At 40.4% G+C, this 14992-nt stretch overlaps 1 protein-coding gene across 1 annotated transcript in view; it reads left to right on the top strand.

Moving 5' to 3' along the window:
- Positions 1-14992, top strand: part of SVEP1 (sushi, von Willebrand factor type A, EGF and pentraxin domain containing 1) — a 186264-nt gene that overhangs the window by 161546 nt on the left and 9726 nt on the right. The window contains exons 41-46 of the mRNA XM_040631696.1: positions 2984-3047; positions 6126-6299; positions 7717-7893; positions 10984-11154; positions 12710-12805; positions 14634-14729. Of these exons, the coding sequence (XP_040487630.1) occupies positions 2984-3047; positions 6126-6299; positions 7717-7893; positions 10984-11154; positions 12710-12805; positions 14634-14729 (778 nt within the window). The remainder of the gene's footprint in view (positions 1-2983; positions 3048-6125; positions 6300-7716; positions 7894-10983; positions 11155-12709; positions 12806-14633; positions 14730-14992) is intronic.

The raw sequence follows: 14992 nt of genomic DNA, 5'->3' as shown, positions 1-14992 counted from the left end.
TGGAGAGTTTTTCTGTTTTTGAAATTTATTTCTTCATGCGAGAGTACTAATCTTGCAATTTTTTAAGTAAAGTAGTATAAAATTTAAACTTATGAGTTTAAATTTAATGTTTAGTAACTAGATGGGTCATTAAGCTTGAGGAAGTAGGTAATTTACTTAGAAAATTTGGGAATATCCTAGTGTTAACTACAAAATTGAGAGAAGTGCTATAGCAATAGATCTCATTCTAAGCTACCTGTGGGAATCATCTTAGAAACTTTTAAAAAAAATATTGTCTAGTTACTTGCAGAAACAACCAATGCCAGGTGTGGGACATGAAATGTAAAAGGTTAGCCTAGAAAAGCTTGTCATGTGAGATATTAGGGAACCTATCAAACACTACATGTTAAAACGACTTGGGGGCCAACAGGATGAGGTTCCCACAGGCCAACATGAGACCATTTGCACTTCAATAAGGCAATAACTTTAATGGACTGAACATATCAAATCTGTCATGAATAACAGTAGACTCATAACAGTGCAAGAAAACTAGTTGGTAACAATTAAAGGGCGCTCATAAACAAATTCATGATTTTGAAAACAGACAATGAAAGGGGAAGAATTGTCTTTTCCATGCTAACTGGATGACAAGAAAACCAATAGTAAATAAACGGAAGTTTCCTTTATAGAAGTATTTCAGTCAACAGATGATAGAACTTTAATTTCAGAGTTTGCAACTCTTATGAACTAGTGGATTTAGGTCATCATCATCATGGCTACCGGTGTTAGAAAAAATAGAGGCAACCAAACATTATATGCCTCTGGATGGAAAAACACACCATATGAAAAAGTCTTGCCAAAAAGAAAACTTGAATGTTATCAAACCTCTAAATCGGACAACCAATACCAAAGACAGAAGTACTTGCTAAGAGACACCATAATGAGGCCATCAGCAAAATTCTGTCTGTAGAAATAGCTACAGAACAACTGACCCAGTTTTCCAATTTCTGAAACAAATTAATTGACAGGGGAAGAGGGGAAGAAATAGAAGGAACCTATATTTTAAAGAAGTACATAAACCATGTAGACCTTATTTTGGTCCTGATTCAAGGGAACTGTAAAGCAATAAAGTGTAAGATTTATGCAACAATTGGAAATTTGACCACTAACAGGATTATTATGAATATTAAGGAATTGTTACTTTTTAAGCTGTGATAGTGTTATTCGTTATTGTGGTTATAGTTTTAAGAGCCCTCACATTTTAGAAATTCATACTGAAATAATGACTGTTAAGTGATTTGATGTCTGGGATTTGCTTCAAAATAAGGTGCATTCTTAAGAAGGAGGTAGGGCTTAGATGAAACAAGGTTGACCTTGAATTAATTGTATAAGGTGGGTGATAGCTATATGGGAGTTTGTTACTTTTCATTCTACTGTTATATTTTTCATGTGTTTGAGTTCTTCTCCATGCTTTAAATTCCTTATCTACTTTGAAATTAATAAATAAAATAAAATTTTATAATATATGTTTAAAAAGATTAGGTTCTAAGTAATGTATTAAGGGGCTTGATTCTAATTCAGTGTATACACACAGCTTTTGTTACCTGTTTCTTCATTGCTCAGAGCCCTTTGGGTATCGTATTGTCTTGAAGTTGTGTTCTGCATTGGCAAGATGTCTGAAAAAGAGCTATTGCCTCTATTTTGGTTTTATCTGACTGATGTCTTTCACCATTATTCTTCTATTCAAAGATATTTTCTTTGAGCTGTAAGTTTTACTACTGATAAATCTTTACCTATAAAGATTCCACCGACTTTCTTTTCTTTTTTCTTTTTAAGATTTGATTGATTTTAATGGAGGGTTACTATCCTGACTTCCTAAGAAAAAATTGAATCAATTAAGTAAACGGGTCTTTTAATTTAAAGTCATTATTTTTTTCTCATTGAAAAAAAAAACAGTAAGTGTTGATTATAGAAAGGTTGGAAAATGCAAAAGAAAAATAGAGTTTTTCAGGATTCTTCATCCAGAGATAAACACTGTTAACATTTGCTATACTTTTACTATGTTTATATACTTATGTATGCACAAGAAAGTGTACTATTTTAGTTTGTGAATTATTTTTTATTAATTTTGAGCAAGTATATGACAAGCCATTAATGCCAGCTCCCTGACTATTTAGGAACACTGATGATTATAGTAAAAGATAAACAACAAAGAAGGAAGAAACAAAGACTCATAAAAATTATATCCAGAAATCAAAGAATAGTAATCTTAGCTCATATATGTCTATAATAACTGTACTGGCCAAACAGCTGATATAGCCACCAAGGGCTGTAGGGTATTGAAGAATGTACAAAAATATATTCAGAATAATAATTATAAATAATTTTTCAAGTAAATTCTATTCATTTTACTTTATTTCAGAAGGCAGGGAAGTAAAGTTTAGAAAGATTCGTTTACTCCAAATATTTAAAATTTTAAATGCTTGGGCCCTTAATAGGGTGAGTTTATCTTTAATGCATAAGTTACATTGTCAAAAAATTCAATCCTCATACCAATAAGATACCTTGACTTGTTTCACATTCAAAGGTGTAAAAAAACTAATTCCCATTCTTTGCTGTACCTCTCAGGTATTGAAAAATAAATTCAATTCAAAATATTTTTAAAATTTACTCAGCAAATATATCTCCTTGACATTTCAGACACATTCCTCATCAACTTTTGCTTTTGGTTATCATCAGTTGTCACTTAAATAGAAAGTGAAACCAAGTCTGTCTTTTAATTACCCTGGTCAGCCCGGGTATGAATTTTGAAGTAAATTGGTGAAAGCATTTTTGAAAGTCTAAACCTTGTCCTTAAACCATATTTATTTAATGAATTGATTTAGCATTCCAGTGCTGGGAGATTCGGGTTCATAGCTAAGATTACTTTGCATTCCTTATTATCTTTTCATCATTGAGGTATAATCCTGGTAATAACCTTTTTTTTTTTTTCACTGATTCACAGGGGAACAAGGAACGTGTTTGTCAGAAGGACAGAATGTGGAGTGGAGGGGTGACAAGGTGTAAAAGTAAGTCCTATGACATTTAGCAGTTCCCAAAGACAATACCGACAATGCATGATAACAGTGTGGCCATATTTCCTTTACAAATCAGTGTTTCAATTAAAAAGTACTTTCTTAATCATCTCCACAAACTGTGTGAGACTCTTTGATGGGCTTTTGCTGAAGGGCACCAAACTAACAAAAAGGTCAAAAATTGGCATAGAGATTGATGTCAGAGTGGCATAGAGCACAAGATTACTGACTCCGGAATGGCAAACATTTTGTTAGAAATCAGTTAACTATTGAGTTTTTTTGCCTTCTTTTCATGGGTTCCCCCCCCCCAAATAATTATAAATTAGAAGGCTTAGCACTGTCACTTTTCGGTGATGGTACTAGCCAATACTGACATTTTTTTAAAGTGATGTTGTCACATCTGTCATGTAATGAAAAGTCACATTTTTGTGGAATTTTACATTAACTCATTTTATGAGACCATCCAAGTTTATTTAGCGAGACATGAGTTAATTCACATGAGTTTATTCCCAACACATGGCCCATATGATTCCTCTGCCAGAGACAATGTAGAGCTGACCCCATAAACAACCCACGTTTGAAATGGGCGTGTCCGCTCACATGTGGGGTTTTTTTCAATAAATACAGGCGGTACTAGAAATTTATTTTCTCTTTCTTATGATTTTCTTAATAACATTATTTTCTCTGGCTTACTTTATTGTGAAATACATATAACATTCAAAACATGTATTAATCGACTGTTCATGTCAGCAGGCTCTTGGTTAAGTTTTGGAGGAGTCAAAAGCTATACGTGGATTTTTGACGGCATGGGATGCTGACACCCCTAACCCCCACGTTGTTCAAGGGTCAACTATAGTTAGATAATATAGTACAAGCCTATCCAAGTGGCAGGCTTTAAACCTTTTTCTCTTGATAATCCTGGGGGAGTCATCAAATTTTCAAAACTAGAATTGGCCTCTTAGATTATCTAGTTAAGCAGCCTCTTAGATGCGTCAGCTGGTCTAGACTGGACTGAGTCAAGATCAGCTAGATTTATTTATCTTGCCAAATAAGTAAATGGGGTACGAGGAGAAGTGAAATGACCTGCCCAACAACATAAATTAAGTTAATGACAAAGCTGACAGTAGGACTGGAGGTATGCAAATCTTTGTTCACTGTAGTTGTAACCATATCTTCTGGGGTAGATTGATGATTTGATTTTATATATATAGGAATCTTAAATTCTTAAAGGAGTATTATACAGCCGAAACTCAGTGGAGAATAGATGACTGTTTTCCGTTCTCAAAAACTTGTATAAATATTATACAGAAAAATATTTTTTAAAAGCATTGAGTCTCAAGTCACAGAAAGGCATCATTGGGTTTTTCTGATAGGAGCATTTTTTTTCATCTCAGCTATTCCTGATCAAAAAGTATATGAATGTGTTTGCTGGAAAGGAGAGAGGGGGATGAAAGGGCAACACGTATGTCTGGACTAGGAACCCACCCTGGTGTTGCTGTCCTGTTTCGGTTCTGTGTCAGGTTTCATTCAAACCGTGTTGATGATGGTTTGTGTCTTTGCTCTCTCTGCAATGCAAGATAGGAACAAAAAGTTCTATATGAATCCTCTTTTTTTTAAAGATTTATGTGTTTATTTGAGAGAGAGAGAAGAGAGAGAGAGAGAGAGAAGGTGCATGAGCAGGAGGTACAGATGGAGAGAGAGAGAGAATCTCCAGCAGGTTCCACGCTGAGCGTGGAGCCCGGCACAGGACAGGATCTCACGACCCTGAGATCGCAGCCTGAGCCGAAACCAAGAGTTGGATGCCCAACGAACTGCACCAGCCAGGCGCCCCTGTACAAATCCTATTCTTTTATCTGTGGGGTTTTTTTCTTTTTCTCTCTAAATTATCAAATCAAATATATTGATATCTGTATCAGTTTTCAGGGAAGTCTGGTCGCTGATAGATACAGATAGCAATATATGTAATAATTTAGTAAATTATATAGGAATCTTTCAAATCAGGTTGCTCAGTGTGAGCACTCCCCCCCCAGAAATATCTGTATTTTTTATATGCCTCAGGAAAAAAGCGTATGCTAAAACATATAAAAATATCGATATTTTATCCAAGTGGTGGAATTAAAACTATTATTTTCTTTTTGCTTGTGCTTTCTAATTTTCTACAAAGAACTTGTACCATGTATTTAATAATTTAGAAGGAAAAAGAAAAAATCCCACAGAGAAGAATAGGATTTGCATTTTAACAAAATCCCTAGGTGATTTCTTTTTTTAAAAAAAATATTTTATTTATTTATTTGAGAGAGAGCAAGAGAAACTGGGGTGCAGGGCAGAGGGAGAAGCACACTCCCCACTGAACAAGGAGCCTGATGCGGGACTCAGTCCTGGGATTCCAGGATCATGACTTGAGCAAAAGGCAGACGCCCAGCCAACTGAGCCACCCAGGCGCCCTCCCTGGATGATTTCTTGCATAGTCTGGAAGCACTGCCTTAGACCTATGGCTTTTAGCCTTTGGCACATTGAAGCACCCTATGGAGCTTTGAAAACTCCCTTGCCCAGATAAATCAGTTAAGTCAGAATCTTAAGTCAAAAACCCACAATATGTTTTTAAAGCTCCCAGGTAATTCTAAGATCCATGGTCCCAGTGTGTGTAGTACTCACCAGGCTGGATGAAGCCCAGAAGAGTCAGTTAGCATCTAATCCACTGGCTCTCAACCCTGAGTGACCATTAGAAATCATACGGGGAGCTTTTAATACCAGAAGTTAGGCTACAACTCAGAGATTCTGTTCATTTGGTCTGAGATAGGGCTCGCTCATTTATACCCCCAGCATTATTAACAACAAAACTTGGCAATCTACATAAAGATAGCTAGAGTCAACAGGCAAAATACCAATCTTTAATTGCCTACACGCATGAATCAAAACTTACACATGCTGGGGTTTTTTCAAGTGTATCCTTGCTCACATAGGAATAGGCTTTAGTATTTTCTATTCTGCATTGAGACCTTTAGCAATTGTAGCAGAAGGAAGGAGGTTTGGAAGAAGCATTTAATATGAAGCTTTCATTTTTCTTTCTAGAGACCAGGTGTGAAGCTCCACTTGAGTTTCTGAATGGGGAAGCCAAAGTTGAAAACACTACTGCTGGACCCAGGGTGGTGTATTCCTGCAACAGAGGGTACAGCCTTGAAGGGGCACTTGAGGCATACTGCACTGAACTCGGAGCTTGGAGCCACCCACTTCCTCTCTGCAAACGTGTGTGTTGACTCTAGAGGTTTTCATCATATGCAGTTTAGTGATTAGTTTCCCGCATGTCTAAAACATAGAGGAAACTCCACTGAGTGAGATTGGCCCAGAGAAAGCAATCTGTGCATATCCAAACTAAAGACTACGGGGTATTTTTTTTTTAAGAATTTATTTGTTTATTTGAGAGACAGAGAGAGAGTATGTGTGTGTGAGAGAAAAAGAGAGCATGAGTAGGGGGAGGGAGAGGGAGAAGCAGACTCCCCGCTGAGCAGGGAACCTGATGTGGGGCTCGAACCCAGGACGCCGAGATCACGACCTGAGCCAAAGGCAGATGCTTAACCTACTGAGCCACCCAGGCACCCCTACTATGGGGTATTTTTAAAACATATTCATATTATCTGCAATATCCAGTCTGAGAATCCGCTTTCATCAGATTCCTTGGATGAATACAGGTAGTCCAAGGCACTAATAAAAAAAAAATGCAGCTTAATGAAAAAATTTTGACACAAACGGATAAGGAATTTGATTAAGGATGTGAAAAGGGTGAGGAAAGAATATATTAATGTGCAGTTTTAATACAGTAAAGTATATATAAATATAGTGAATGAAGATAACTAGTTATAAGCATTAGAATAAAAACAATGTTCTCACGCAAGATCTAAATTGAGAGAGCTCTGGTTATCGTTTAAAGTATTATAATGCCATAACTGAGTCTTCAGGATTCAGCTGATGCCTGCTTCACTCACAAAGACTTCTTTGAAATCTGAAAAACTGAAACTGCCGAAATACGTTGACGTGTGTCACGCACTTGCACTAAGAAATCCTTGTGCTATAATCATTTGTGGGTTTTGCTTCAGATGTATTAAACAAATCCATTTTTATGAATAAGCCTTGCAAACGCTACAATTTAAGTTGTAATATCCTGTGTAAGTAGTGTGAGTCTGAAGTTTTATTCAGCTCACTTAGGAAAGTCTGATGATTCCCTGGGGCATTCTTCTGAAGGATGTTCAGTAAAAGAAAGTAAAGTGACAATGAGAAGCGGTTACTCTGTGTTCCTAATATTCTTCAAAAACCAAGGGAATGTCTAATGCGCTCCTTGACTTCCAGCACACCTTTTCTTTCCCCGGCGTTGGGCCATAATTTCAAACAACTATTTAATTGGCCATCTTAGAATTTTAGGACAATGTGTTAGTGGTTGAATAACTTGGGGTTTTCAGATCTTATCTGATCTTATCCTTAAAAATAATTTCATGTGGTTGCAAAACACGTTTTTTTTTTTTAATGTTTGAAGTTCTGTATTTTTAAGCCTCACAGTATCATTACTGAGAACCCAGCTCCAGAGGGCTCATCATACTCTGCCTTTGAAGAAATAAATTAAGAATAGAAGGAGAATATCAGTAAGCATTCTTTTTTTCCTGTTTAACAGCAAATCCATGCCCTGTTCCTTTTGTGATTCCCGAGAATGCTCTGCTTTCTGAAAAGGAGTTTTATGTTGATCAGAACGTGTCCATCAAATGTAGGGAAGGCTTCCTGCTCCAAGGCCAAGGCATCATTACCTGTAACCCCGACGAGACGTGGACGCTGACAAGTGCCAAATGCGAAAGTAAGTAAATGGACAGGTGGATTCCAGTTCATTTCATCAGTGCAGAATGTTTTCTCATCCTTGTGAGATATTTTCAATCAAGTAACTTAAATGTAGGTATTTAGATCTCGGTCTTGTGGTTATCAGCTTCTGGGTTGACAATTTTTAAAATAAAATTTAAAAAAGATCTTTGAATTCCACACATAAAAAGAAAAACTTTCCAGAAGCTGACTAAAACCTACCTGGTCAGGATCACTGGACAGATTTTCAAAATATGTTCTCCTAGGAATGAGCAAAATATTAAATATTAAATCTAAAATATATCTTTTTCCGGGGCACCTGGCTGGCTCATGCAGCTGTTGATCTCAGGATCATGATTTTGTGCCCCACGTTGAGTGTAGAGATTACTTTAAAAAATTTGAATTCAATAACATACAGATTTTTCCCATATTCGGAGAGTCCCCAAACTATTCTTTAATAGGCAATGGATGCTTTGCAATACAAAAATTATTCCACAGTGTTTCTCAAACTTGAACCACCTAAAGGGCTTGTTTAAGACAGATGTCTGGGCCCCTCCCTAGAATGTCTGATCCAGTAGTCTGGGCCGAGGCCTGAGAATTTGCATTTCAAACAAGTTCCCAGGTGCTGCTGCTGGCCATACTGGCCCTGGAACCACAGTTTGAGAACCCCTGGGCTAGCATCGTGTTGTCACCTAACGCACAATCCGGCAGCATCTCCTGCTGCCTTGTGATAACTCTTGACATCTCTTCACACACACTTCCTGCACTTAAAACATCTCCCCTGCCCAACATCCTGCCGTCCGGCTGCCTTGTCGTCCACGCTACTCCCTCTGTAGCAATCAGTTAACAAATATTCATTGAGTCTAACTGGAGGCAGGACAGTGGGCTACGTAGTCTAAGAATGTATCACGCCTGCAATGACCATCTTCAGAACGCTGCACTCCAGTGAAGAAGAAATGCGTGTGTGAAGGCCACGGGGACTGTGGAGTCAGAGAAGACCTGGGATAGAATTCTGTCCTCGAAACTCTCTAAGTCTAAACTTATGCCCCGGCCCTAGCTTCTCTGAACCTTCGGGCTCTCCTGTGTTAATAGCCTCAGTAACCCTATCTTACAGATTTGTTTTGAAGAATAAATGAATCGGAGTGTTTATTTCAGCAATGTCTCCTGATAGGAAGAGATACACCAATAGCCCAAGTGCCTGAATTTTCAACTAGCAGCCTATTACAGCGTTAACATTTTGGTTTTACGCCAGGAAATATATACTATACTTGTAGCCTTACAAAATCTACTCCAAGTGAAATGGGAAGAACTACGTAGGTCTAAGCTTTGACCACCAGCGCGAACTACAGCAGGCCAAGTGGCTTGATTCTGCACACGTATCCCCACATGGGTCTCGGCTCCCTGCGACGGACCGCTCAGAGCCCTGGAAGGCAGAGCAAGGACAGGCGCTCTGGTGCGTGCTTCATTAGTCCTCCGTATTCTTGAGAGGCTCAGGGGTTGCCTTGGAGAGAAGGAGACAGTCTCTACCCTTGTTTGCTATCCTCAATCCCCCTTTTGCATTTTTTATTAAACAGAAAGCCTCTGGCTTAGAAGAAAATCTCTTCCCTAAGGAACACGAGCAACAGCTTACGTCATCCTTTCTACCTCGTCCTGATATTTATCGTTACAAATCAGTGATTAAACTAGCGTGTATGGGAATCACCCAGGAGGGTAAGGAAGATGCAGACCCACAAACTAGAAACTCCTGAAATGTGCACGTTCAGTGAGAACCCGAGGTGATTCCCATATAGGTGGTCTGAAATCTGTGCTTTGATCACGTCAGTAAACCAGCCGTCAGCTCACCATGACCTTTCTACCTGCTGCTCCCCCAGCCTGGAAACTCTTTCCAAGCTCTGTAGCCTAGCCCAGATGCCACTTTCACTGCGATTTGCACCCTGATAATCCTGAGCAAAGTCAACTTCACCTTGATTTTCCTGTAGTATGGTATCCAGCTCTTTTTAAGTCGTCCATCGTCTGCTACTCGTCTGAACAAAGGGACCGCATTTTCTTCATTGGTTTCTTTCCAGTTTCTGATCCACAGTAGGCACTAATACATATTTGATATCTGACTCAGTGAATTAATGTTTGTAACCACCTTAAAAGGAAAAGAAAATTTAGAAAAATCATACACATCGGTCATCCCCTCTGACAAGTTCTTAATAGTATTATGACACAAAGTGACCTTTTAGAAGCCAATGCAGGGAAAGTCATCCAAAAGGTAGATTTATACAAAGAGGATACTGATTGGAGTCCCAGCTCCAATCCAGTCCTTGTCTTGTGAGCCACCCCAAAATAACTCTAGTTATCTCAAGTCTTCTCAAGGCAAAATTAGTTGTAATTTTTTTAACTTAAATATACAGTACACATCGCTTCTAAAAGAGAGGGTTATCATTCAGTCTCACATATTTCAAAAGCAGAGAATGACTGTGTTAGTCTTGAAAAGAGGGAAACTGATGTGAAACCTTGAAACCCTGAATGTCATAAACCTCATCAAGGGGTGTAAACTGAGTATGGGCAGGCTAGAGACAATACTCAGTCATTTACTTATTTTTTGAGCATGTCTCGAGCACCAACTACATACCACGTGCTGTCCAAGGCACTAATAAAGTGGCCTTGTTGGAATATACAGTACTGCAATTCATGACCTTTACTCTGAAACAAGAGACTACAAATACTCCCCATGCTTCTCCCCTTCTAACTCGATCAGCATCCTGCAGGAACGTTCTCTTAGAAGCCACCTCTTTGGCAATCCACACAGCTCATTCTTGGGCTCCTAGAGACTTCTTGCCTGAGGGGAAAAAAGGCAGCTCGACTTTAGCATTTGAATCAGAAGACAAAACCTTTGATCCTCCACATCTCATTTTTCTAGACAGCAGCAGTTACGCTTTTAGTCCCTGCCATCTTTTAGTTATTGTATAGGTGAAAGGGCAACTTTATATATTTTTATCTTTGCTCTTTAAATTAATTCAGTCTTTGAGAGGAGACTGTGTTCTCTTCCATCCACTGGCTGGGTTAGTAGCACAGGCTTCATTGTGGTTTTGTTTTCCTGTAGAAATATCCTGTGGTCCACCCACCCACGTAGACAACGCGATTGCTCGAGGCGTACATTACCAGTATGGGGACATGATCACCTACTCGTGTTACAGTGGATACATGCTGGAGGGTTCCCTGAGGAGCGTTTGCCTGGAGAAAGGAACCTGGACATCACCTCCTGTTTGCAGAGGTAAGGGAATCTTTGAATGGTTCTTTCTCAGGGAAGCNNNNGGGAAATGTGGATGAAAGTCTGATAAGGGCAACAGCTAGCATGCATGCTCTTTTACTTTTCCTTGGCTTTAAATTTTCTCTTGACATCTATGTCATTTTCCTTAACTGTATGGGTTTGAGTTTTGACAGTTTCATACAGAACTCTGGCCCAGTACACGGCCCCTTCCTGAGTCAGTCATGGCTCCTCAGTTCAAGTGTTGTCTCACACTGTTCTCCAGCTGCCAGGGGAGCTGTGTCACGTTTGAGCCATGAGGGTGCCTCTTGGACAGTCAGGTAGTTTGAGCAGATTCCGGTTCCACCCCCATCCTGGGCAGACCCCTAGCCCTGCTGGGGATGGGGTAGCCCGCCTGGTGGGCAGAGTAAGAGACAAGAGGTACTGGGCGGGCCCGGGGAAGTGGAGCCCACACCAGGGTCTCTCCCCCTGGCCACGCTGGGGGCTGGCAACAGGCACTCCATCCATGCTCATATCAACACTGCTGTCCCTTCACTTGCTGGATTGAATTCGCAAACCCGAGGATGAATTTTGTGTGTGCATTCAATAAAATCTTCTTGGAGGAACAAGAGAACAAGGTTCTGAGCTAAAATTCAGCGAAATTGAAAGAGTTAGATAATGAGGCATCCTAGTAGGTCCTTAAACTTATACTTCTCTAATGAAACAGGATTCTTTTTTACAAACCAAATGATGGTCCAGTCTACAAATATTTACTGAAAGTCAAGACCTATGCTAGTGAAAAAGACAAACATAGCCAAGGAACTAAAAGAAAAATCAGACTGTTGAGTGGGTTGTCCACATGGCCACATGGGCCATGGTCAGATTTGGCTTTGGGGTGAAAAGGCCAGAGTCTTTAATGACACGTGGGGGCTGGGAGAATTGAGGAACTCAATGAATGAATGGCATGAGCCTCAAAAGAGGCAAAGGGCGATTGCAGGAGAAGGGAGCTGAATTGTCTGAAAGCAGCAACGAGAAACGAGATCACTAACGCATGGGAGGTAAGAGAATGAGAGGGCGGCGGAGGAGGTCATATCCTCGTGGAGCAGCCCAGGCTTCACTTCAGATCAGAAGTCAAAGGAGAGATGTGTGTCTGCTGGCTGGCTTGCTTGTTCCTTCACATGCTCGTTTTAAGACACTGAGTGACAGTGGCAGCACCAAACAGCTATTGACCATCAAAGGGCCCCTCTGGAGAGGCGTTCTCAGATCTTCTGAAAGAGGCTTTTCCCCTGGTCCAGACCAAAAGAGGTTACCTTCTGTCTAAACCACCTTGCCCCTTCTGCCCTGAGTCCCCAGATTACTGAAATTTTGAAAGCCACCTTCTCAGAGCTACCCAAGCTTATTTAGGCCCCTTTCTGAGAGCCCTCATGTTTGTCCCTGACTGAGTCTTGAGATTCGGTTTTGTTTCTCTTCCCTAAAGCTTGACTCTAGGAAATGTTATGAAATGTAAATAAGGAGTCCTATTTTCCAACAAATACCCTTCCGTAATTCCCTGGGTTTATGATCCATCCTGCTTCTTTTCCAGCTGTCTGTCGATTCCCGTGTCAGAATGGAGGTATCTGCCAACGTCCTAATGCTTGTTCCTGTCCAGACGGCTGGATGGGGCGCCTCTGTGAGGAACGTGAGTCTGTCCTCAAACCTTGCATGTTATGTCCTTCAATCTTACTTTGAATCCTGATAATTTGCCTGGAAGCTGCCAGCTCAGGGGAGTTACTAGGAACTGGCTTTACCGGTAGAAGAAATTCATTTGCTTTAATCCTGTAGCCGACCAGACAAGAGGGCCTTACAGTCGAACTGAATATGTCAGTTAGTTGCAAAAGATCTAGAATATAAGTGACCTTGAAAATACAGTAATCGCGATCCGTCCAGAGCCATCTCCACATGCCTCCTGTCGCAAATTCCCAAGAATCCTCTTGAGAAGGACCTTATAATAGAGGGTTTCCCGGCCTCTATCTTCCCTGTCTCAAGTCCATTTATGTGCTGTGCCTCTCATTGCTGTACTTGGGATAAATTCACGGCATTGCATCACACTGTACTTTGTATGCAGTATTTGTAGCCCACCATGCACTCTTTTTCACTAGGGGTAGTTCTTCCCAACTAAGAAAATAGGGAAAGTTGGCACTCCGCTATCCATACAATGCTTAGTAAATTAATATAGAATTTTGATCCTTATAAAAATATGTTTGAATTCGAACTTTCAGGAAATGGAAATAAGTGGTTTTAAACTTTTTTTTTAATGTCTAAACTAGACTTTGTTTCAGTATCTTAAAAAATATATACGGGGATAAAATGAGTTCGTATTTCATTGGGAGTGGTGTCTGTAAATCACATTAGGAGTCATTCGGGTGGTGACATTGATCTGTACCAGTTTGCTTGAAGGCCAGACATGTTATAAGAGATTCTTAAACTCTTTTAAGTGTAACTCTCGCAACTAATCTAGAAAGGAAAATATACAGCGGCAATAAATTTAGGCTGCTAACAACTCACGAAAGCAACTGCTCTCACAGTGATTAAGAAAGAAGAGAAATTATGTTTTTCCTCCCTCTTCTCCCCAAACATTCTTTCCCATTTAGGGCTCCCAAACTTGACCTGCTGTAATGCTGGGAGTCCAAAGATCAGGGAGACATTTACTCTGGGGGACCCTGAGAGCAGACCTAGCTGAGCTCATGGAGCACGTGGCCGTCCTCCTGCATGAGACCAGGGCTTCCCAAGCTTTAATGTCCGTACAAACCATCCGTGAGATGTTAAATGCAGATTCTGATTCAGTAGTTCTGGGTTGGGACCTCAGATTCTGTAGGTCTAGCCAGCTCCTAGGTAATGCCAGTGCCATTGGCTTGGGAACTGTGCTTTGAGTAGCAAGCCAAGAGACAATCTCACTCCTTTTAAACAGACTATTCCTCTTTAAAGAGCTCAGTAATTTCTAGGAAGAATGATTGCCCTGGAGGGTCTTAGGGAGGCCCGATGGAGTCACCATCAGACCTCTGCTCCAGGGAACTAAAGGGTGGTTGTCCCATCACTGCTAATGTGCGGCCAAAACCAGCCTACAGGACAGCCCCTCCGACCCCATTCTTACATTTAATTCAAGACAGTAAGAGAGCCTCGAGACAGCCAAACCTTCTTGAGCACTTCATGTAATTTGAAAAGGAAATTTGAAATGATGATAAGTGGAGAACATTCTGCTTGTTCTGTGAAGAGAACGCAAAGCACTTAGACATCAATTACGGTAGATCCTCTCTGAAAGAGGGCATTTGGCACGGAAGTCATTTCATGAGGCTAAAGGCCGCCTTTACTTTCCTGATTATGTTTACTGATTAATAAACAGAACACATCCAGGGAGACTATCTGGGGGGTCCTTCAAGGTTTTACTCCTCCTGGAAAATGGTTTTTGAACACTTGAACATACCTGAGTATGTATATTTTGACTAAATCCTTTTTGGTCTGTTTTCTAGCAATATGCATTCTCCCCTGTTTGAATGGTGGTCGTTGTGTGGCCCCTTATCAGTGTGACTGCCCACCTGGCTGGACGGGGTCCCGCTGTCATACAGGTAGGCCTTCTCTTGGGGTTTATTTTCGTGTTGATTTGGCTCCATGTGGCCCTAGAGGATAGTGGTGAGCGTGACTCAAATTCAGAGGTGGCAGGGAAACAAAAGGAGGCCGAGGCCTCTCAAGAATACCTCTGGATGGTCTCTTGAATGATAGTCTCACTGCTGAACCCTGTGGCTGCTTCACAGGCACCCGTCAGGGTCGCAAACCGAAGAAGAGAATCTAAGTCAACTCAGTTGTCAGCCTTCTTCATGTCATCTGCTCA

Source organism: Ursus maritimus, unplaced genomic scaffold, assembly GCF_017311325.1.
Source record: "Ursus maritimus isolate PB19 unplaced genomic scaffold, ASM1731132v1 scaffold_17, whole genome shotgun sequence".
NCBI lineage: Eukaryota > Metazoa > Chordata > Mammalia > Carnivora > Ursidae > Ursus > Ursus maritimus.
Note: the sequence above shows the minus strand (reverse complement) of the source record. Positions and strands in the feature narration are given on the sequence as shown.